At 45.0% G+C, this 24,808-nt stretch overlaps 1 protein-coding gene and 1 long non-coding RNA gene across 2 annotated transcripts; one reads left to right on the forward strand and one right to left on the reverse strand.

The window, feature by feature from the left end:
- The first annotated feature begins 219 nt into the window (after positions 1–219).
- On the forward strand, positions 220–4,562 carry FOXD1 (forkhead box D1). The gene has a single exon (XM_027520427.1). The coding sequence runs from the start codon at positions 2,420–2,422 to the stop codon at positions 3,833–3,835; it is 1,416 nt and encodes a 471-aa protein (XP_027376228.1). The 5' UTR covers positions 220–2,419; the 3' UTR covers positions 3,836–4,562.
- A 5,651-nt stretch (positions 4,563–10,213) lies between these two features.
- LOC113879166 lies at positions 10,214–14,257 on the reverse strand. Its single transcript, XR_003507220.1, has 2 exons — positions 13,851–14,257; positions 10,214–13,343 (listed from the first exon to the last, which is right to left on the reverse strand). It is a non-coding gene; the product is annotated as an uncharacterized LOC113879166 (long non-coding RNA).
- Positions 14,258–24,808: the final 10,551 nt, after the last annotated feature.

The following is a 24,808-nucleotide window of genomic DNA, read 5'->3' on the forward strand; positions in this document are numbered from 1 at the left end:
TTCGGACAGTACAAATGGAATGCAAAGTCAATCCCCGAGCCCTTCTAGGTCATACACGTTCACAGCGGTGGTAACAGAAGGGAATGACGGCTGTAACTGATCATCTAAAATAACTAATGGTCTGCGAACAAATTCTTCCTCTCCGTTTCAATTTTAAATGCTTCGCCACACACGAGCCCTCAGTGCAGAGAAAATCACGGTGTTTATTTAGATAAAACTTAAACTTTCCAATGTAAAAGTGAACTCCTTGGTAAGGACGCCTGGCTACATCAACAAAGCAATGTAATGCCTGATTAATAGTGCTGATTAATGTTGGCTTAGGTTAATACCCATTACAATACTTAAATGATTCAGCCATATATCAAACGAGAGTCAATGAAAAATAATTTATTTAAGACTTTGAGGCATTCTCATAGATCTTTCAAAGATCTGTGATGGACTTTATGGGTCATTTGTAACTATAACTGGTTGATAGCTGTCCTCAGCAACAAAAACTCGATTTAAAAAGAAGTCTTAGATGGGTTAACAGTTTGTTTTTGAGACTCTGTAATTAATAAGAGAAGCAATGAAACATCTGGAAACATGAAAATTGCTAGGTCCATAAATTGATATATTAATTTGTAAGGGCAGCTCATTTTTCCTACATGCAGCCATTCATTTTTGATCCTCAGTTCTTGTCAAGCCATCATTTTATAAAAATTTGAGGCAAGTCCCCAGTTTGAAATAAAAGTGTCTTAGGAAATGCAAAACCCAAGATGTATGGCTGTGTGAGTATGAAGTCCACAAGCTATTAGGATTTTTCCACTAGCCAAAGTAAAAATGAGCCAGTGATAAAGATAGGTGTACTTAAAATACCATCGTTGGATTATTCACACTACTCTGTCACCCGAAAAGGAAAATTGAGTTGAACAGTACTTGAATCTTCTTTTTAAAAATTATTTCGTTTCTTCTCACCAATACCTATTGGAAATATTTAGTGGATTAAAAAATACATTAAAAAAAACTGGCATGAAAGTTTCAAATTTATCATTGTAGTTTCTATTATTAAGCCTGACTGTGTAGAGATATGTGTATTTTTTTAGTGATTTAAACACTTTTAGATACTGTGGAGTGTTGATTAGAACATCCCAACTTACAACTACAGAATCCCTTACCCCATTATGAAAGAACTTTTTTGAGTCACTCCTAAAAGCAGTTTTTTTGGTGTGTATTTGGGTTTCCACTAAAAATTTGTTTCTTCTCTGCATTCAATGGTTACTTTCTTTATTCCCACGAAATTCCCACGAAATCAGATCCTCTCATTAGAGTGGCTTAGTTTAGCAAATTTCTCGCATTCAATTTCAGATAGTGACTAAAACGCCACCCTAACAGCATTTTTATTAACAGATGGTGGAAAACAAACGTCTTTGAAGAAGAACCGAAGGGGACAGGTTAAAAGGTCAATAAACAATTATTATTGCGCTTAAACTGGGGTGGGGGGCGGTTTCTCATCAGATTCCGTGGGGAGCCGCTGGTTCTATCTGGAGGATATGGAACAAACCAACAAATCTCAGGGCCGTTCCCCAGGGACCACCTCAGACGACCCTCAGGGATGGTCATATCCTGGCTAGACGGTTCCGATAGGCCATCGAGTGGTCAAACTGTCGCGTCCCAGGAGTGTCTGGGGTTCGGGTTGAGGGCTCATTGAAGAGGAGACTGGGAACTCGAACTCGTGCCACGGCCCTTCATCAGACCAACACGAGCCTGCGCAAAACTCAGAGGTCTCAGCTCCTTTGGGAAGGAATGGTGGGGTCCTGCCTCCTCCCCCTCTTCACAGTTGCTGCTCCCTCCTACAGAGAACTTTCTCTCGGAGTAGGGCTGATTTTCTAGGCTTTCTTTCCCTAGCCTTGGCAGAGCTCTGACGTGCACACCATGTGACAGGCCTCCTTCAGCTATAAGCCAGGGAAAGGTCCGCCCTCTCCTGGACTCAGCCCTCTCCTCGCCGAGCTCTGTCCCTAGACTCTCCACCGTCTCGCACCCTCCCGGGCGCCCGCCACTCTTGAGTTGTTCCCTCGGTACCCCGCCACCCTCTCCTCGACGGACGCGGCGAGGGGCTGCTGGTGGAGAGAGGAAGGTCAAGTCCCCCGCCCAGGCGGGGTGCGCGCCTAGCCAAACCAGCGCGGAGATCGCGGGACCACCGCGGCGGCGCAGGAGTTACAAAGTCGCAGCGCGAGCCTCTGCCGCTGCCGCGCAGCACCAGCGCCGCAGCTCCAGCAGCCGCGGAGCACCGTCTCCCCCCCCCCCCCCCCGCCTCCCCCTCCCCGCCCAGCGTGGCGCCCCCGGGCCAGGCCCGCCACCCGGGACCTGGGTTGGGGTGCGGCGGGAACCCGGAGCCCGGCGCCCCTATGGGCCGCCTCGCCGCCGCCGCCGCGCCACAGCTATGACCCTGAGCACGGAGATGTCCGATGCCTCCGGCCTCGCCGAGGAGACAGACATCGACGTGGTGGGGGAGGGCGAGGACGAAGACGACGAGGAAGAGGAGGACGACGACGAGGGCGGCGGCGGCGGACACCGCCTGGCTCTCCCCGCGCGGCGGCGGCGGCGGCGGCGCTCGTACGCTGGGGAAGACGATCTGGAGGACCTGGAGGAGGAGGACGACGACGATGACATCCTGCTGGCTCCGCGGACTGGGGGCTCCCCGGCGCCCCCGGGTCCAGCCCCGGGGGCGGGGGCCGGGGCCGGTGGCGGCAGCGGCGCGGGCGCGGGCGGCGGCGGCGTGGGCGCGGGCGGCGGCGCCAAGAACCCGCTGGTGAAGCCGCCCTACTCGTACATCGCGCTCATCACCATGGCCATCCTGCAGAGCCCCAAGAAGCGGCTGACGCTGAGCGAGATCTGCGAGTTCATCAGCGGCCGCTTTCCGTACTACAGGGAGAAGTTCCCCGCCTGGCAGAACAGCATCCGCCACAACCTCTCGCTCAACGACTGTTTCGTCAAGATCCCCCGCGAGCCCGGCAACCCCGGCAAAGGCAATTACTGGACACTCGACCCCGAGTCCGCCGACATGTTCGACAACGGCAGCTTCCTGCGCCGGAGGAAGCGCTTCAAGCGGCAGCCGCTGCTCCCGCCCAACGCCGCCGCCGCCGAGTCGCTGCTGCTGCGCGGCGCGGGGGGCGCGGGGGGGGCAGGGGACCCTGCCGCAGCCGCCGCGCTCTTCCAGCCCGCGCCCCCGCCGCCCCCGCACGCCTACGGCTACGGCCCCTACGGCTGCGGCTACGGCCTGCAGCTGCCGCCCTACGCGCCGCCCTCGGCCCTCTTCGCCGCCGCGGCGGCTGCTGCCGCCGCCTTCCACCCGCACTCGCCGCCGCCGCCGCCCCCGCCGCCGCCGCCGCCGCCGCCGCCCCACGGCGCGGCCGCCGAGCTGGCCCGGACCGCCTTCGGCTACCGGCCGCACCCGCTCGGCGCCGCCCTGCCCGGCCCCCTGCAGGCCTCGGCGGCCAAGGCGGGCGGCCCGGGCGCCTCGGCGCTGGCGCGCTCGCCCTTCTCCATCGAGAGCATCATCGGGGGCAGCCTGGGCCCGGCCGCCGCCGCCGCCGCCGCGCAGGCCGCCGTGGCCGTGCAGGCCTCGCCCTCCTCATCTCCCGGGACGCCGTCCGCGCTCGGGGCCGGCGGTAGCGACGGCGGCGGCTGTGCGGCTCAGGCGGCCGTGGGCCCGGCCGCCGCTCTCACCCGCTCGCTCGTGGCCGCCGCCGCCGCTGCCGCCTCCTCCGTCTCCTCGTCGGCCGCCCTGGGGACTCTGCACCAAGGGACTGCCCTGTCCAGTGTCGAGAACTTTACTGCTAGGATCTCAAATTGTTAATAACGCTATGTTAGCGCGCTTGAGAAAGAGAAGGTAGGAATCATGGCTCCTATTTTCATCTGGGTGGTTTTGTGTTTTGTTCCCTCCTCCCGGCGCGGCCCCTCCCGACCTCGCGCCCCCATTTCGCCGCTTGGGATTCTCAGACGAGACTGTGTTTGGCAACTTATCGGGCGCGCTCTTCGGCTCTGCAGGTCCCTCTATTTATGCAAAGTCGCCCTATGCAGCAGCCCCCCAAACTGGGGTGGGGAGGAAGAGGGTGCTGGTGGAGATCCGCTCCGTTTAGGCTTCCTTAACTAGGGGCTTCCTTGACTTTGGGAACATTTTTTAAAAATCTAAGCCTTTTTGAGGTCTAGAGAGTCTCAGGTCCAGGCGTTAAAAAACAAAAAACGAAAAACAATAATGTTCAACAGAAGAGTAATGCAAAAATAGTAGAGGTCCCGAAGAATGCCAGAGAAGCAATAGTTTTTATTTGAGGATATTTGTCTGGTGTGCTTTTTCATGAAAAGGAAAAAATGATTAACATGTTTACACAAGGAAAAAAGTCAAAATTATCATTTCTTATTTTAACCTGTGTTTTGTATCATAATAGACATGCGGAATTTTTATTTTGTACTTACTGCGTATTCTTTACAAGGAGTATTGTAAATTTTGACTGGCAATTATTGTACTATTCTAATGTAAGATTTTTACACTTTTTCAGAAATAAATACTTAATTTTCAAAGAAAATTCTCCAAAAGAATCGACTTTAGTCATCCCCTTCTTAGTTTATTTTCTTTTCTGTTAAAAAAAGTTTCCTTGTGGGCTAAAGTAGGAACCCATTATCAGAAGAGAAAAGTAATATTTTCAGAGACAACAAGAACATCATGCCATGATTTTTATTTATACTAAGTCAAAACCATTGCAGGGGATCAGAAATTATTTTTAAATGACTACAAATAAAAGTTACTTTGGTATACATTTCCAAATCTTATTTGATTCCATTTTGAAGAGCACTGAGGATTCTTAAAAGCCACAGTTCTCTAAGATAATTTTATAGAACTTTAAATTTTATTTTGGAGCTTCCCACTCCATTTAATTTCCACTCCCTTCTGAGCACAATATCCTATAAATCTAAAAACTCTGCAACATAAGGTTATGTTTTAATGGGAGTAAGTAAAACAAATCTGTGACTTTTGAATTAAAAATTTATTAGAAAAAATTTCATAGAGCTCATCATCAGTTAAATAGCTTTAATCAGACAAGAAAATACATAGATAAAATAAATTGTATCTGAAAGCTCTAGTATTTAAAGCTGTTTTCTTTGACAGAATTCCAGTAGTTGCATAAAGAAGTTTTTATTCTAAAAGTCAGTGTTAACTTCAAAATTCTAGTTGGAATGAATAACTTGGAGTATGTAAAGAAAATCTTTAATTTTCAGATACTCTTTAAAGAATGAAAATGCATCAGGTGTTTATTGAACTACTTATGTTTTAAAAATTTAGGTGATCTAGGATATCTTTTTTCAAATTTTATTTTCCTTAACTAGTTATTGCAGGTAGTTTATAGTTCTTGAAAAAGATGAGACTAGTTTTGGCTACTACCAGTAACGTGGGCTTCAGATAAAACGAAGGGATAGTAATTTTCATACTTAATATCAGTGAACTGTTTTTTCAAATATCTGGACAGGTATATATCTGAAGAGCTGGCGATTTAACCTGGCAAATTAACAAAGGCCACATTGTAGGCCACTGTTTTGCAGTGCCATTAATTCTTTGATGCCCTATCCTTCCCTCCCTTTTTGGGGAGGGAAAAAAACTGACCCTCATAGCCTCAAAATTAAGTTCTACGTTTTTTACCCTATGGAATATTTGAAAGAGGGAAAATAAGAGGCTAAAGTAAACAATCACCCCCAAGTTTATCACTGATACCTAGATACAAGTTGAAATTCGTTAGACCAAAGTCTTTTTTTGAAAAGTTACTTTTACCCTAGCCCACCTAAGGAAGAGGAGACATTGGAACCCGGAAGGTCCGGATGTCACTGGCGCCCTGAGTGGACAGGCTTTAGCAGGCGGAGCCCAAACCGCACAAGCACTGCTGGCGGGCCTCAAAGCCTTCTGTAACGCATAGATCTGAATTTTTATCTGAAAGTAATTAGGGAGAGCGCGCGAAAATAAAAATCGTGTATCTCACTATTTGCGTGATGCTTGGGTATCCTGAACCTGGGAGTCCCGGCTAATCCCTTTCTCTATCCAAATTTCCGCATCTTTAAAAAAGTGCAGGGACGCGCTCCGCCTCCCAGGCTGTCAGTGCTTTTAAGAGAATGGCAAGAAAGCCTGGGCGATCCAGCGCTGTCTTCGGTCCGGGACAGGGAGCCGGGGTCCCGCTTCCCCCGCAAGTGCGTCGTGAGTCCTGAATCCTGAGAAAAGGTGAAGCCGACCCGCCTGCCTCAGTCTCGAGTTTTTCGTCCTGCGAGTGCAGCTCCTCCACTACCGCCGGGTTTGGGGTTCCCCCGTCGGCTTTGCTGGCTCCGCGGGCCTGGCCGACCTATGGGAAAGCGAAGGCCGCGGAGACAGGCGAGGGGTTGGCCGTGGGCCGCCAGGCGAGGGCCGCGGGGCAAGCGAGGAGTGAACCACGGCAGTGGGCCCGGTGAGCCAGGAGCTCGGGGCGCGCCCCGTCAGGCCGCGGGGGCGAGCAGGTGCTGGAACAAAGGCCGCCCGGCTACCGCGGCCTTTGATGGGCCAGGACGTCTCCTCCCGGGGCTCCTCATTCGCATGCAAATCCAGCTCTGGTCCCCTTTTCTTTGAAGGCAAACAGAAGGATGTTTGTGTGTTTGTAAGGACGAAACCGGCTTGAACAAGCCTTCCTCAATAGGCTGGGTCTCGAAAAATAAACCAGTTGGACAAACATTGGACACCAGCTCTCCTCCTCCCGACTACAAAGTGTGGATTTGCTACAACTCATTAACCCGAGGCTTTTCTCCCCTTCTCCTTGTTACTCTGCTCATCAAACGCCCCCGTAGAGCCTGGAGACAAATGACCGAAGCGCAGTCGGGAGGGAATTGCAGTTAATAGGGAGAGGGATATATTGGGGCTAATGGTTCAGGCAGCTCCCGGAGAAGGACCACACAAAAAGGAGCCTCTCCATTCAGGACTCTGTTATGCTGCGGAGATTTAATCTGCAGCTAGATTTAGCCAAATGTTATCTATTGCGGGGGTAATGAAGCCCTTATGGATTGAATTGTGCCTTGTATCACACATGGTGTCATGACCTTAGATCATTTCTTGGTCGATTTCTTTTTTTCTCTATTGGGTAATTATTTTATTTCTTTAAAATAAGAAACTAGTGCTTCTGCTCAACAATGTGTTTCCCCTCCATCCCCATCCTGTGAATTTAAGAGGCCCTTCCCTTCCTCTTAGAAAAGAAACTGAGGAGGGGAAGGAAAAAAAAATCACGAAGACTTTCTTCATGTTTTACTAAGGCATCTTGTTTGCACATCTCTCCTTCCCTGCCCCCTACTCAGTGGCCCATTCCTGCCCAAACTTTCTGCTGACAGACTTGGAGTTTGGGATATATTTGTTATCACACTTCTTACAGTGTGGTAAGAATCCATCCGAAGGGGGCTGGAGGTTTCTGCCCTTCACAGGTTTTTTTTTTTTTTTTGAATCCACCATTTCTTCCTCTCGCCTGTCCTCTGAGAGAACTGGGGGAGGTGGTTATTCTGATGGAAGGTGATTATTTTGATGGAATACCAGCCCGTGTCATTTATTAAAGGCTGTCTGAGGCCAGCGGTTGTGCCTGTTTTGTTTTTCTCTCTAGCTCTGGTGGTTCTGATTTCCGTGCTTGACCAAGGACCAAGCTTGGAGCAGCTAAGGGTGTTATTACAACTGCTGTTGATGGGTAGGGATCTGATGTTACTATCTCAAGCCAGGAATTAAGAACTCTAGTTTTAGTTGAGAAATTCTCCGCTGACTACACATTTTGCTCACACCTGTTTTTATTACGGACTGAGAAGTCATTTGGGGGCCAGTTAAAGGCCCTATCAGCATCAAACTCCATCCAAGTCAGAAATCTGCCCAGGAAACACCTTGGTTTCTCTGGGTTCCTCCAAGAGGGTCAGGGTGTAACCTTGGGACTAATTGCAATGCCAGGGGTCCCCTTCCCCCTTTCGAACGGAACCAGACGAGGGTAGTTCTGGGGAGCAGAGGACAAGTGAAGCGGGCCGGCATTGTCAGCATCCATTTTTGTCTTTACTGGTTTCCGAGTGTTACAGTTGGGTGACACACACACGCACACAGGCGCGCATGCTCATCGCCCATCAGCTGCCACTTGCCTCCCTTTCCCCTATGACTTGGTAATTAGGCATATGCTTTTTGTTGGTAAATGTGTTTGATGTCACAGCCAGTGAAACGTGGAGTGTTTATAGGGCCACGAATGTAAATGTGTAAATATGTTTAGTGTAAAATCTGGCCCTTCGACTTTAGCAATAAATACCCTGCCAACTCAGATACAATTACATTTGACAGAAAGATGGAGAATCTGATCATGACCAGCTGCTCAGGGCTCTTTCGGTCTTATACTTTCCCAACTGAATTCACTTTTCAGATAATTTCTTTGCATGTCACATCTCTCTAATCACATCTTTCCTTTAATGTGAACAGTTTGGGGCTCCTTTCTTTTTACTGTTGGCCCCTCTGTTGTGCAGGAAACTTCCTGGTTCACTCCTGCTTCTATACCAGGAAAATGCTATTCAATAACAAGCAAAAAACACACATAGAAAACAGCTGATTCTTATCATTGAACCCCCATTTTGAGTCCCCAGTCTCTGGGTGTGATAAGGAAGGAAGAGAAGTGAGGATAAAACATGTAAGCTTCATATTTCTAATTTTCCTTGTCCTTAGCGTTAAATCGTAATTTTCAAACTGTTTTGAGCTAGTCTAACTTTTAAGTGAGCACCCCTGTGTAACCAGCTTCAAGTCAAGAAGATGTTACCAGTACCCCAGAACCCCTTTCCTGTCTATTCCACTTACTACCCACAGCACACATTAACTTTTTAAAGGACTTTCACTAATATTTCTCTCAACCACACTGTGAAATAGTGAGGACAATAATTGTTATTGACCGCACTTTACAAATAAAGGTATAAAGGCTCAAATGATATGACTTGCCCAAGGTCACAGCTACTGAGATAGCAGCATTTAAATCCCATTTTATTTCCAATACATCACACTGCCACCGTGTTACCATCATTGTGATCGATTAAACGTCCACCCTGGTAGGGCAATTGCCTTAGAGGTCGCTGTGTAGAAGAGTCATTTATTTCTTATACATTTTTTGTTTTTGTTTTTGCTAGGTTCTCCTCCCTGCCACCTGTACTCAGGGCTTCCCAGAGATACCCAGCCCGTTTTGGATGCATTTGGAATTGAAAGTCAATTATTCAGAAATATCAGCTTCCTCCACCTAGTTATGTATATTTTTTTCCTAGCATCACTTTTTGTTTCTTTGCATCAGCAATCTTCTTTAAAACATCACACATATACACACAACACACACACAGACGACTTATCTTTTTCACTACTGTACTATTTGTCCATTTCCTCAGCTTTTCTTACTGATTTTTAATGCTTGAAATCTACCAAACTGGCAGAACTTTTTTTGCTAAACTGTTCAGTAGGTCTTTTTAACCAGACTTAGGGTCTCATCCTTTTCATGTGGAAATGAGCATGTTAAGAGTCATATCAACTGACTCAACATTTAGTGAGAAAGCAAATCTTTTTTTTTTCCGGAGAATATGCCCATCCCGCACCCTCTTAGCGATTTTACTGTCTTTGAACAGCTGCGTATCAGGTGTTGAGTGGGTTCTTTTAGCTCCTGTGCAGTGAACACAAGGCCCTGGAGTCTCTTGAGGGGCAATCCTACCTCAAACTCCAAACTTTCTGGCCACTAGTCTCCCTGAAATGCCTTGGAGGTGGTGGGGAGGGGGAAGGGAATTCCAGACCACCTGCTGGAATTACATCTTTCCCTGGATGTGACCAGCTTATCCTTGCCAGTCACCACCAGAAGCTTCAGTGAAGCCCAGCCTCCTCCAGGAGGCTCTGGAGCCACTCCTTGTCCCTTATGAGGCCACCCAGGCTGGAGCCAGTGTGGGGATTTCGTCTCACTGTGAGCTGCAGACTAGGAAGGAAAGTGTTTGTGCTGATTTTTTCAAGAAACGGTGCTTAATGCAAGATAACATTGATTTTCCAGAGAAAAAGTGTCTTTTTTTGTTTTAAGGCACACTATATTTAATGCTTCCATCTTTAAATGGGTAACCAAGGAAATGCCAAGTCTGGATTCACTAGATTAGCCTGAGTGTTTTTTCCTATAGAGATACACACACACATATACACATACATGCATAATCTCTTTAAGCTTTTTATTTTGTATTGGGGTATAGCCGAGTAACAATGTTATGATAGTGTCAGGTGAACAGCAAAAGGACTCAGCCAAACATACACATGCATCCATCAGAGAAAGGGTTTTTGCAAATGCTTTTCTCCCCTTCTAAATTCTAAGTTGTAAAAGACAACAAAACCCCATTTCAGGAAGAAATGCAGTCTATTGAAATCAGAATCTTCGAGAACGTGGAAAATTCTAATTCTGAATTTGAAATTAGGTCTGGAAAGATAATTTTCTAATCTTAAAGTGAGAGTGTCTCTATTTTTCAAGATAGGATGTTTCCCTTTATGTAAGATGCTACCGTTAAGGAGAATCTATCTGGTCCATTAGGTAGAATGCAATTCTATGTAATGCATCCATAGGTCCAGCGAGTCCCTGGAGCACCAGGAAAGGATGGATCTGAGGCCATGGGCCTTGCCCGGGTCTGTCTGTCCCAGAGGGAGACAGAAACAAACTACAGAGTCTCTCTTAATTGCAACTCTGATCAATAACAGACTGGCAAAGAAAGGGGGGGGGGCAGATAATAATTATGGCAGAGAGCAGAAGCTTCTTTGAGCACTAGCTTAGGAATTTCCTTTAATATAACTAAAAGGCTGATATTTTCAGCAATAAAAGATGTGACGCATTTTCTGACAAGTCAATAATGAAGGATTATTATGAATGAACAATAATTTGGTTTTTTATTTCTATTTTTATTTCTTATGCAGAGTTTCATATATATGAAAATGACTGTGACAAGACTGTATTCTGTTAAATGAGGTGGGGGGGGGATCACAAACCAAAAAAAACCACAAAACCCTCCAGAGGTTGCAACAGAAGACATAAGACTCAGTTAAAAATAAATATTAAATCAGTTTTCTTCACACTCATTTATATTTGCGGGGAGTGTGGTGATGGGTTTTGAGAATCAATATGCCAATTTATATGAAAATATTTTGGAAAACATAAAACCTACACACATGTGTAGACCGATGATTCTTTTGTGGCTTCTGTCCCACATCCATATTCTTCCAGGAAATGAAAAACCTCTAAACTTTGGAGTATACCCAAATCCTTATATTAGTTAAGAGAAACTTTTGGCTTCATGTAAAGCTCATCTTTCTTCAACATTCCCACCCTATCTATGAAATAAATCATTTTTTAACCCTTTCTAGAAATAATGAGGAAAAAAGAGGGGGCATTGTGTTTTCTCTTACCTCAGTCAGATGTATATTTGGACAGATAACTTTCTCCTCCCTTCTAAAATAAACAAAGCAATGGTGTTTTAAACCCCTCTTCTGGTCTCTTGTTCTATTTCTTTTCTCTAATTATTTACCTACTGATCATCTCTTTAACCTCTAAGCTTTGAAAAGTGGGATTAGTCTGCAGTATTTATTGAGCACCTGCTACACTGCAAATCCCTTTATTCCCAATTTAAATACAGGGAACAAACGCAAGAATTCCCACCACCAAGTTGCCTCTAATAACAGAAACACACTCACGCAGCAAGAGGAACGAGCCATTTCAGCAGCAAACAATGGGGTGGAGGGAAGGCTAGGAAGATCTTTTTTCACTTCTCCACTTAACAAAACCATTAAAAAAAAAAAAAAACCCAAACTCAATTGTCTGTAAACTAAACTTAGGTTGCTTCTTGAAACTATCTTTCTGGTGTGGCAGTTCACTCACAAAGCACCTAAAAGAGATAGGTGCCTTTGTGGTATGGAGGCACAAAATTCCTCCACTCAGAGAACTAGGAATTTGAGTTTCTTCTCAAGTTTTTAAGGCTTTCTACCAATCGTTTACCCATCAGTCTTATCCCTAGCCACCAGTTCTAATCAGTGAAGAACTGAAAAGGAGGCGGAGGATCTTCATGATCAGGCTCAGCACAAAATGCTCACACTACGGTGAACTGAGACTGTGATCTGCAAGGAATGCGTTTATGTTCACATGCGTTTGTGGAAAGACTCAGATACGGAGGCACAGTGAAAAGCCCTGGGGCACTTTTTTCTTGTTCTTAAACATTGTATTCCAAATCAAAGAAAAACTTTAAAATAAATTTTTTTAAATTTTAAAGAAAAAATATTTTCTTGTATTCTTTTCTCACTTTTAAATATTTTCCACTTGCAGACACTGTAGACACACTACTATGCAAACTCAGAGAAGTCAGGGTTCGGAAGAGTTTTTCAGTACTCAAGCATTAAGCTCACCTTAAAGTTCTAAACTGAGGGGGCAGGTCACCAAGTTTGGGTCTTGTTTTCCTCTTCAAAAGGAACCAGGGGTACGGAGAACAAAAATAAAATGTTGAGGCGCTGTGTTCTGTTGGTCTATTTAAGGAATTTAATATTTCTTTGCCTTCCTCCCCCTTCCCCCACTCTCCTCCTATCTGCATATTTAGCAGGACTCCAGCAACCATCCCCCACACGTCATTAGAACTGCGTGGGATGGGATCCCTTATTTTGGGGAGTTGGTGGGTGCGAGTTGTTATTGTAACTCTATTCTGTAACTAAAGCTCTGGCATGTAATAAATCTCTCCCCAAAGACTTTTGGATCTTTGATTTGAAAAATCGGATTCCTTTTGTGGAAACAGTTGACAGGAACCTAAAAGGATTAGTTGCATTCCACATAGGATAATTTTTACTGGCAACATTTTGAAACGATTTGGTCCCTTTCAGACCTTAAACAATGTCCAGAAAAATGATCTAACGAGACTTGTATTGTTTTCCTTTGTCTGTGAATCCGTTTGCCGCTTGTGCCAACGTCTCCGTAGGGTTTTGACAGGGTGCTGCTCCCGAGCAGTGCACCAAATTAATTTTTGATCGCCCTTTCTACTTGGTTTACCTCCTTCGGCCAGGGGCGCGGTAGTGTTTTCCCCTTGTCAGCCCCTGAAATGAAGCGGGAGCCGGTGGTCTGTCTCTCGGTGGCGCCGCGTCTGGGAGGAGGCGCAGGGACTCGTCGCGACTCAGCGAGGCCCGCGCGCCCCGGGCGCAACGGCCGGGCCCTCGATCGACAACAGCTCTGGTTCTCGGACTGGGCAGGGGTCGGCGAGGCTGCGCGCACTTCCTAACCCTTCGCCGTCTGACAGTCCTGGGGCTCTCTGTCCAACAGAACGCGATGCTGAAAGCGAGAGGACGAAAAGGGAGATAATTTTGCTTCTCCTTCTTCCCTAAGTACCCCCCTACCCCGAAAAAGAGCCCCAAACACAAACCCAGGAGAGGCCTGCCTCCTCCCAGCAGACGGCCGCTGTGCTGCTGCGCGCGGGCCGCGGGCGACCGCGCTCCCCGCCTCCCCCGGCCCTCTCCACTGTTTATTTTGTTGTCAGCGGACTTATCAAGATGTTAGTTTGCTGGAGGTTCTGACCTGCCCGGGCGCTTTGGCTGCTCAGCCCAGGCTTTCCCCTCTGTTTTTACACCTGCACAAACTCCACCGCACTCCCCTGTCTGATTTATGGCCCAATTAAAGGTTCAGTGTTCTTGAAGCCACCCGCGCTGCTCCGGGCCACGGCGGGCGCAGGAATGCGCGGGACCCGGCCGCTCTGCGCGCGACAACCCGGAGCGCGCGGCCGCCGGGCGGCGCGGGTGAGGGGCCTGCTCGCGGAGCAGAGCAAAGGAACCTCGCACGCACCAAGCGTACGGCCGCACGCAGTTAAGCCTCCTTCTTCAAGCCAAAGTTCTTTCCTTCTTGGGGTTTCGGCTTTATTGAGACGAAGCGCAGCTTGGACAGCCCGCAAGGCCCGGGGCGGGAGGGCGCGGGGAGTGGCCACGTGGCGCGGCGGGACGCAGAGGCCCCGCACCGACCTTCCGGTCGTGACCCCCGAAGTCCCCGCTGCCCGGCCCGCCGGCCGCCCAGGCCGCGCCTCTGCACCGCTTTCCGGGGGAAGAAGGGGCGGCGGCGGGGCGCAGCGGGCCGGAGAGGCTCCGGGCCGGGGCGCGAGGCCGTGCAGCTCTCGGCCTCGGCCCTTCCTTCCAGCTTCTCTCCGCAAAGGCTGTTCGTCCCGAGGCCCTGAGACTCGCTCTGGGAGAAACCGGAGGTGCCCGCTGTCTGCTCCGGCAGAGCGAGGGAAGCGCGGGGTCAGCGACCGCCCAGCTCGCGGATCCCGCGGGAGCCGAGCCTCTGCAGGGCGGGCTGGCTGGCTCCAGCTCCAGCCTCCTTTTCGGCCTTTTCTTTCTGGAGAGAATAAGCGGCTACCCAGCCGAAATTGGCAGCATTGCGCATCTTCCTAACCCAACTCTTGTCTTCTTCCCATCTATCAATCCACCTTTCTAATTAGACTAATTAGGAGCGCTCCGGAGTGTCGCTAGGCCCAGGGACTGAAACGCTTAGAGGTTGTGAAAAGAGCCCTGAATGGCCACGCTGGGGGCCGGGCGGGGGTCTTCGTGACCCATTCAGCACAGAGTAACAGTGGCAACATTTATCCCTGGCCATTGAAAAGAGGCTCGATTAAAACGTTTGGGCACTAACGCCCACCCTGCATCCCTTCTCTAATTAGAGGAGCCCGGGGCGATTTCGAGAAGGTCGGGATCCCGCAGACACAAGCCCTGAGCGCCACTGCTTTCCGCCCTTTCATCTCAGTCCATTTCCTTCCCAGAGACAGAAGTCCGCCACCTCCCCACCTGCTGCTGGCCTGCCTTTCCCGCGCACCGCTCGCCCCTTACTCTGCCCAGGCTGGGGGCCCAGACAACTGCGGTAGGACGTGCAGCGGGGCAGAGAAGTTGAGGGCAGCCTAGTGGAAAAGCACCCTGTAGCATTTGGCAGGCTCCAGATTTTCCCCCCCATCCAAGGGAATTTTCACACGGCCTCTGTATAGGTTACTCTTTCCCTTACTTTTAAAATATGAATTTTCCAAGTCAAGATTCTGGGAATGGGAGTCTCAGGTGCCCTTTTGATCTACTATATTAGCATAGTGGCACGCTGTTACAGGAGTTCTTCACTCACATAATTATTTGTACTTTCTCTTACCCGGCTTTTAAATAAACGTGTATTATGTGCCTAGCCAGATTCTTACTGTACACGTCGGCCTTCTTCCTTCCCTATTGGCACATCCCCAGACACGCCTTGGGACTTCCCTCGTGGCTCAGACGGTAAAGAATCTGCCCGCAATGGCAATGCGGGAGACCCGGGTTCAATCCCTGGGTTGGGAAGATCCCCTGGACAAGGGAAAGGCTACCCACTCCAGTATTCTGGCCTGGAGAATTCCACGCACAGGGGCGTGTCCCCAGCTGTGGGCTCGCAAAGAGGCAGACAGGACTCAGAGACTAACGCTTCATATACGCCTTAGGAAGCTAAACTTGACTTGGTTCAATTCTTCAAGCAAGTTGTACATTCTAGCCACCCCGCCCCCAGGTTTATATGCAGCTTTTGGCTTTTTCATGGCTTAGTAGGAAGGTACCAAGACCCAAGGTATTCGAGGAACAAGTGATAGAAATGTGAAATAGCAGACACATTTCAACTACAGATTTTGTGTATGTGTGTAGGGTTATTTGTTCATTTTCTTGGTGAGAGGGTGATATCTGATATTTTTACAAAAATTTGAAACACATTTTGCCCTAGAATAAAGTAGATTGAGAAGAGTTGAGTTCTTTTCCTTTTCTTCCTTCCTTTTTCTCTCTTTTTCCCCCTCCCCCCACTCCTTTTTGTTACCCTCATCCTTTTTGGAAAAGTGCCAGGTATACAAAGAAATATCATCAGGTCACTGTTCTTGATCTTGTTAATTTAGAAAAGTGGAACCTCAGCAAAAGATGCTATTAACTAAATGTCAACCCACAGCATGCAAAATTCCTTGGATCCAAATTTCAAAAAAAGGAATGAAGGATGTCATGTGAGTGAAAGGAATTGTGGAATTTTTAAAGGCTTAAAGTGATCTTAATAAATTTTTATTGCTTCCACACCCTGCTTTATAATATTTTAACAGTTACAATATGCATGACATTGTAACAAAAATCTAACTTGTTAAGAAGCTGGGAGGGGCAGAGAAAACGAAAAGAGGCAAGCAAAGTGGTTCACTTCCAATGGGGAAAATTATAATTTGCAAAATTTTAAATTCCTGGAAGCATAGAAGTGAGAAGCCCAAACTGATTCTGTCTGTGATTTTAAATCATCAAACCTCTTACTTTTTTCATTTCAGTTGCTAATTTAAATTTTAATTAAATAACAGCAGCTAAAGTACTCAACTCCTAAGCATACAACTTGGTAAACCACTACTTAGATCAAGTTATTGAACATTTTAAACACCCCAGAAGATTCTTCCATGTTCCTTTCCAGTCAATACCACCCCACCCTCAACCACTATTCTCATTTCTATCACCACAGATTGTTTTTAAATGTTGAACTTCAGATAAATGGAATTATACAGTTTGTATATAGTTTTTTTGTTTGGCTTCTTTTACTCATCAATATATTTTTGAGGTTCATCTGGTAAAACTCCTATTTATAAGACAATTTAAATGGTAAGTCAATTTATATAGATCAAGAAGGGCAGACAGACACTGGAAAGCTTTAACTTACTCCCAAATTGAAAACAAGCAACATTAAATTAAAAACAAACATCCCTCCCAGCTCTACCCCTCCTCCTCCAAAATACATCATTATCAACCAGCAGAGGTAATTTTATGATTACAAGTACATATGTAAACAAATAAGATGAAATGGTTTACCTGCAACAACTGTTAGTTACATCATTATCAAGACGTAATTGTGGGTGAATGTAGAGGAAGCAGAAGCCACAGGCTGCTTTTGTCATCGGATTCTGTTTCCTACTCACCATCTCAACAGTAGGAAGTACTTTAGGCCTCTTCACAAAGAATGGCATGAACTTGAGGGGGGAACATAAATGCATCCAGCTTGTTTTATCCCAGACATGCAAGTACTTAGTGCAACAGGCTGTCAAGTGCACTTTGAATTTTGCTTGAAAGTGTTCATTTTGCAACTAACCTAGCCATCTATACTTGGGTCTCATCCATGGGTCATCATACAAGCCAGTTAGCTCTGCACCCTATGAATGAAAGCAGCACAGCCAATCTATAGGATTGTGACAGTCCTGCTGTCCCCTAGGATCCCCAGCAATCCAGCCACAGAGACTGCTCTCTCACGAATTCATGAGGCTGACCAACCAGAGACAACCAGTGAGCCCATCATTAGTGCTCCTTCCCTCCAAAGAAACAGAAGAATGCAGCCACTACTGATTTTTTGCCCAGGAAGGACAGCATTTTTAGGCAGGGGCATGTTTGTGCCATGGGATAAATTACGAGATGGGATAGAAGAGACTAAAGTGAGGTTTTGATTGCTTATTAGTGGATATATTGGTAAAGTTGAAGTAGAGAACATATCTCTTTATAATGTTAAATCTAAAAAGTTAACATAAATATAAAATAAGCCATGAGCTACATATTCAGGAAGGCACTGTGAAGACAAAAAGTCATTTCTACTGAATTCTCATCATACCAGTCATATAAATTGAATCAGTAATTTCCAGAAATAGGCAAAAAAGAAAAACACTACATTCCCATTATAATAGCCCAAATTGAAAAGAACAATAACATCAGTTGCTAGTGAGGATGCAGAGAAACTGGATCTCTCATACATTACGGGTGTGACTGTAAAATGGTTGTCACTCTGGAAAAGAGTTTGTCAGTTATTTACAAAACTAAACATGCACCTATCATACAGCCCAGCAACTATACTCCAGGCATTTACCCAGGAAAATAAGACTTATGTTCACAGAAAAATCTGTGCATAAATGTCCACAGCAGACTTATCTGTAATAGCGAGAGGGAAAAAGAAGACAACCCAAACGTCCTTCAGGCGGTGAAATTCTGGGATATTCATACAGTGCAGTGCTGCTCAGCAATGAAAATGAGTTAACTACTGGGCTTCCCTAGTGGCTCAGTAAAGAACCTGCCTCAATGCGGGGAACCCAGGTTCGATCCCAGGGTTGGGAAGATCCCCTGGAAAAGGGAATGGCAGCCCACTCCAGTATTCTTGCCAGGAGAATTCCATGGACAGAGGAGCCTGGCGAGCTACAGTCCACGGGGTGCGAAGAGTCAGACACAACTGAGTGAAAAACACACACACATTAGTGATGCAAAAAAAAAACACACAAAAAAACACAACATCTTAAATGTGTTTGCTTAGTGAAAAAAGTAAACTTCAAAAGGTTGTATATTGGATGATTCTGTTTATATAATGTTCTTGAAATGACAAAACTATGGAAACAAATTGGTTGTCATGGGACAGGGGAAAGGGTGGAAGGGGTTCATAAATAGAAGTGTAGCAGGAGGGAACTGTAGTGATGAAAGAGTTCTGTGACCTGTCACATGAATCTCTAGATGCCCCAGTGGCTCAAGAGGTAAAGAAACCACCTGCAAGGCAGGAGGCGTAGGAGACACAGATTTGACCCCTGGGTTGGGAAGATCCCCTGGAGTAGGAAATGGCAACCCACTCTGGTGTTCCGGCCTGGGAAATCACATGGACAGAGGAGCCTGGTGGGCTACAGCCCATGGGGTCACAAAGGGTCAGACACGACTAGGCACACACGCAACACAAGCAGGAGGGAGCTCTAGTGATGGAAGAGTTCTGTGCCTTGTTTGTTGTGGCAGCTACATGATCTATAGATAGGTTCACGTAACTACAAATTAAAATTTATGTAATCTAAAATTGCATAGAACCACACACACGCATGAATGCATGTAAAACTGGTGAAGATTAAGTCCTCTTGTAACCTGTAAGCTACTTAATGGTGTTAGGCAGTGTCAGTTTCTTGGCTTTTATATTGTACTGCACTTAGTTATACGACATGTCACCACTGAGTGGTGGAAACTGAGGGGAGGAAACAGAGAAGGGTGCATGGAGCTCTAGGGACTATTTTGGCAACTTCTGAGTCTATAATTATTTCACAATAAAAAGTTTAAAAATAAGTAAGAGATGCTTTAGTCAATGTCCTATTAGTAGAAGGCTCTGTTGATGACAAGAGCTTTCATTGGTTGGTTTCTCATAATTAATAACAATGAATTTAGTCCTGTCCTTGCTACAGATATTTTATAGGCAATGCTTAAAAGACATCATTTAACACTGTATTTTCTATTGATAGGCCCAATGCTGAAAATTTCTTGGAAACTAAAACAATCTGCCCATTTGTTTAAAAAGCTTCAGTCTTTGAGGGTGGATTTGATTTTTGCAAATAGCCAAATGCCACTGAGAGTTAAATACCATGAACAAGACAGATGACTACATGGGGTGAAACAGCTTTTTTGCAAAGCCAAAGTGTACCTGAAGAGTTATCATCTACCGTAAACTGGTCACAAAGAGTCCTCAAAATGGCCTTGGGAGCAAGAGCATCACTGGTATCACGTGACCTCCTATGGCGACTGCTTAAAAGGAAACACTCATTTTCATGCATAAGATCTGATGACGGCTTAAAAATCTGGTTTCATTTCTAGAGCATGGCTGTAAATTAAGTCCTTGGAAATGTGTGTCTTATTTTAAAAATAGTATGTTAAACAAAATATGGAGTGTTCGAAGCATAGCAGTTACCAATCCCTCTTTAAGCAAAGCACTACTCATTACCTTATCTGTTTTGTAATTGAACTATGGCCAATGAAATGTTAACGTTTATTAACTCGAGACATGGCTGTGACTCTTACTCCCTCTACCACAGTGTTTAAAGGTGATTCAACCAGTACTACCACTAGTTACGGTGTTAAACATCTCTGTCAACACGAAGAGTGTGTTCAGTCCTCATAATCAAGAGTTGGCACGATTATGGCTCGGACTCAATGCAGAGCCCGCCCAGGAGATCTGGTCTGCCTATCGGTAAGTGGACCATGACATAGAAACAATCTTAAATTCCCACTGTAAGCAGACCAAATCATGAGTGACTGGATTTCAGACACACCAGTTTTGAGTCCTGATGCCAGTGTTTTAACTATGGTACTTGTTCTTTTCCTTGAATGTTTTATTGCTTTATTATTTTATTTCCTCTAGGAATTGTGGAGTTCTAAATATTATTAGTGGTTTACCACTTTTACACACATGTATCCTATTATTTTTGGAGATTTATATATGGAGAGAGAGCTTGGCCTCTTTATTCCATCCATTCATCTACCTGCTCACATATATGGGCTCCCATCTGTTTAAAGAAGGGAGAAGGGACCACACAGAATCTAAGACTTGAGCAGAAGAACTTGGTCGTGAGTATCTGACAAAAATTTACTTTTATTATAGAAAAATCTCTAGTACTTTATCCAAAAATTTTTCTCACTTATTGATTTACTTGAAAATAGTTTATTATTTTAAAAATAAAGCAACTTAAGAAATATTACTTGGCATCATTTCAACCAAACTTCTTGAAAAGAATGCAAACATTTTCATTTAAAACTGTAATAAAATACATGAAAAAAGTAATAACAAACTAAAACCACTTCTTATGAAATGCTATAAAAGTGTCAAAACTTGGGAATTTGTTACCAGATTCTTGGGTCTATATAGTATTACAAGCATAACATATATTAAAGATTAAAGAAAGTACAAATAAAGATAATATTAAAATATGGATATTAAAACTAAAACAAATGATCAAGGCTAGCCAAAGACCTACATTTGATTTTTCATTCATTTACCCATCTTGCATTGAGTGGACACCTCAGTATGTTTCAGCCATGGTGTGATGTGCTGTGGATACAAAGAAAAAATAACACATCTGGTTGGAGAAGTTGGGGGAGAAGACATGTATACTAATTCAAATATAAGCTTCAATAGAAGTATGAATTGATTCGTGTAAGATCACAGTGAAAGAAGGATCAAGAAAGGCTTTGTAGGGGAAGTAATGTTTGAGATTACATTCAGAAAACTAAGATCATGGCATCTGGGCCATCACTTCATGGCAAATAGATAGGGAAACAGTGGAAACAATGTCAGACTTTATTTTTCTGGGCTCCAAAATCACTGCAGATGGTGATTGCAGCCATGAAATTAAAAGACGCTTATTCCTTGGAAGGAAAGTTATGACCAATCTAGACAGCATATTAAAAAACAGAGACATTACTTTGCCAACAAAGGTCCATCTACTCAAAGCTTTCATTTTTCTAGTAGTCATGTATGGATGTGAGAGTTGGACTATAAAGAAAGCTGAGGGCTGAAGAATTGATGCTTTTGAACTGTGGTGTTGGAGAAGACTCTTGAGAGTTCCTTGAACTGCAAGGAGATCCAACCAGTCCATCCCAAAGGAAATCAATCCAGAATATTCATTGGAAGGACTGATGCTGAAGCTGAAACTCCAATCCTTTGGCCACCTGATTCGAAGACCTGACTCATTTGAAAAGACCCTGATACTGGGAATGATTGAAGGTGGGAGGAGAAGGGGACGACAGAGGATGAGATGGTTGGATGGCATCACCAACTCAATGGACATGAGTTTGAGTAAGCTCCGGGAGTTTGTGATAGACAGGGAGGCCTGGCGTAGTGCAGTCCATGGGCTCGCAAAGAGTCAGACACGACTGAGCGACTGAATTGAACTGAATGTTTGAGATGAGACTTAAAGAAAAAGAATATTACACAGGGGAAGAGAATTATAAAAAATAGCAGCATGAGAGAGCAGGATAAAGAGCAGGATGTTTTCAGTGAGCAGATAATTGAACACTAAAACCTCATCACATGGAGTCAACCAAATGCCTATAATCAATGGATACTCCTAGTCTGGTCAACAAAATCTGAGGTTTCTTTGACAGGGACTAGAATCACTTCAGAGGTGAAGAGCAGGGAAAGGGTGGACTAGGGATCCCTTAACTTGAGGGTGTGGTTAATTCTTATACACTTAACACTTCCAGCATATTTCTATTACCCTGACTCCAAAATGGAAAAGTTCTATGGGGCGTATGGTTTTCTGAATCAGGAAAGGAGAAGGGTGTTTCCAGAGATGAGTCTCAGCCTGTTCTAGAGCCTGTTCTTAATGTCCACCTTGATAAAAGCTGGACAGGGATACAAGGGTAAGGGGCGAGACTACTACCTGGGGCCTGCTGGAAAGAGTGAAGAGTCGGCCAGCCCCCGGGGGATCCTTTTGATGGGTCAGTGTGGTACCGCCCACAGCCATTGCATCAGGCCTTCTCTTACTCGAGGGATAACCAGATGTCATCCCCAACTTCTCCAAGCTCTAGTCCTGGTTTTCTAATGACTGTTGACATCGCCAGGATTTAGTAAGGCTCAACTTTAACATTTCTAAAATAAGCCTCTTTGCATAACTGGCTTCCTTTTCTAACTGCTTGACTTCCAACAATAGTACTCCATTTTCACATTAACCCAGGCTTTTCACAGTCTTCCTTTATTTCACATTAATTCTCACAGCCACTCATCTACCAAGTTTGGTCAATTCTTCCTCTGCAAAGACTCATTTCTCCTGTTTACACTCTCACAGTCAGATATCAAGCTCCTATCACCCTGTGCCTGTACCCCTAAAATAATTTTTTTCCTCTGGGCTTATCTCCAGTCTCCCCACTGTCTAGTATATGCTGCAGATTACCTTTCCCAAAGCCTCTTTATCATGTCACACTTTGCTCAAGAATCAAAAGTCATTCTTTATAGGTTGCATGATGGAGTAGTAAGTTTACCTTATAAACAAGATCTTTCACAACTGGGCCAAACTTACTGTCTCAGCAGACACTACAATCTTCCTGCTTTTCACACTATTATTCTCCATACCTGTACTATCTTTTCTTCTTCTGTGGTCTCCACACCTAGCTGAGATACTTCTCCTCTCCAAGAATACCACTACTATATGAGAAGTAATGCTACACAAATACTGTTATTACATGAATGCTGTTACTACATAGCTAACATGTATGGAGCATTTTCTGCTGAGTGCTTTGCTAATTATGTTATGCAAATAATCTCATTTTAATTCTCACAACCATCCTATAAAGTACATCCCTGGCTTTCACAGGGGAGACGTAAAGCATGATAACATTGAGCAGTTCGTAGGTGAGCTAGGGTGAGGTTGTGATTTCAGAACCTGGGCTCCATTAGTCTTCATTGCTCCCAGAGAAGGACTTGTCTCTCCAACCCTGAAGAATTTATTAAATGTACTACTTAATTGGCATTAATTCTATAAGACACCATCACCAATAAATCACATAGGGCTGTTGAATTAACTATTTAGATTAACAAATTTAATACATTATATAATCAGGGAGGGAGAATCACCCTGGTGAGATATCTATTAAGAGCTATTATGATGTGTTCATATGCACTGTCCTCTATTAAGTATCCACTGTGTTTTAAGCTGCTTAAAAGAAAGCATATACCTTGTAATTCTCTGTATTCCTATAATGTCTTGTACATGATTAGCATTTGATAAATATTTTCCAACTGATGAATAAACTGACTAATCTATCGTTCAATCGAAAAATCTGGGTAGAATCATTTGGAATTGATTGGCTTTGTCTCTGATTCAAAGGGCTTCCCAGGTGGTAGTGCCTGCCTGCCAATGCAGGAGATGTAAGAGAGGTACATTCAATCCCTGGGTCGGGAAGATTCCCTGGAAAAGGGCATGGCAACCCACTCCAGTATTCTTGCCTGGAGAATCCCACGGACAGAGGAGTTTAGTGGGCTACAGTCCATATGGTGCAAAGAGTCAGACACAACTGAACCAACTTGGTACGCACGCATGCACTGAGGCGAAACAGTGAAAAAGCTGATGTAACCGTAATATTTAGACTAAAGGATCCATACTATCCAACTAGAGCACAGGGTTATGATGATTCTTATCCCTGGGTATCTGACATTTTTACTACTACTGAGTGGTTTGACCAAAAGTCATATGAATGTTTCCACTTCTCCATTTACCTGACAGGAAAGAAGACCTCTTATCATTTTTGGGTACAAGAATTTTTAAAGCTCTTCCCATTCAAAATGAGCAGATTCTTTTTCTTCCTACTTTCATTTATTTGCTTGCTAAAAGTTGATTTGTATTAAGTGAACAAAAGTTATACTTTCACATCTACAAATCAATAACTGAAAAACAAACATTCAATATATGTCTTTGCGCCATTATAGTATTTTAAAGTTCTTTTAATTATAAGGCAAGGAGTTGATCCAACAAGATATTTTTTAAATGAAAGAATATTATAAAATTGCACTAGAATATTTGCTACATTTCCTTCTGAATTGTTCATTTTAACATGCACCTTTTAGTGAAGTCATTGAAGTCAGTTAATAGGATGACTGGAATAGCTGTCATTTAGAATCCACCTGCCGATGCAGGAGACCTGGGTCTGGAAGATCCCCTGGAGAAGGAAATGGCAACCCACTCCAATATTCTTGCCTGGAGAATCCCATGGACAAGAAGAGCCTGGCAGGCTACAATCCATGAGATTGCAGAGAGTTGAACATGACTGAGCGACTAACACACGGGCCTTTGCTTTAGCATTTGGCCACAGAATTGCCAAAGTAGGGCCACATTCTTCAAGGCTTGGAGAGGTTAAAACTTGTTTAAGGCCAGAAATACTAAGTGGCAGTGTTTAGATTTGAACCCAGATCTTTCAACCCCAGAATCTGTATTTGCATCATGGAGGTCTCCCGAGATGAGTTTGAGAGGA

This window comes from Bos indicus x Bos taurus, chromosome 20 (assembly GCF_003369695.1).
Source record: "Bos indicus x Bos taurus breed Angus x Brahman F1 hybrid chromosome 20, Bos_hybrid_MaternalHap_v2.0, whole genome shotgun sequence".
Lineage (NCBI taxonomy): Eukaryota > Metazoa > Chordata > Mammalia > Artiodactyla > Bovidae > Bos > Bos indicus x Bos taurus.

Excerpts from the sequence above, each read along its gene's own strand:
- FOXD1 (XM_027520427.1), top strand. The coding sequence starts at position 2,420 with ATGACCCTGAGCACGGAGATGTCCGATGCCTCCGGCCTCGCCGAGGAG.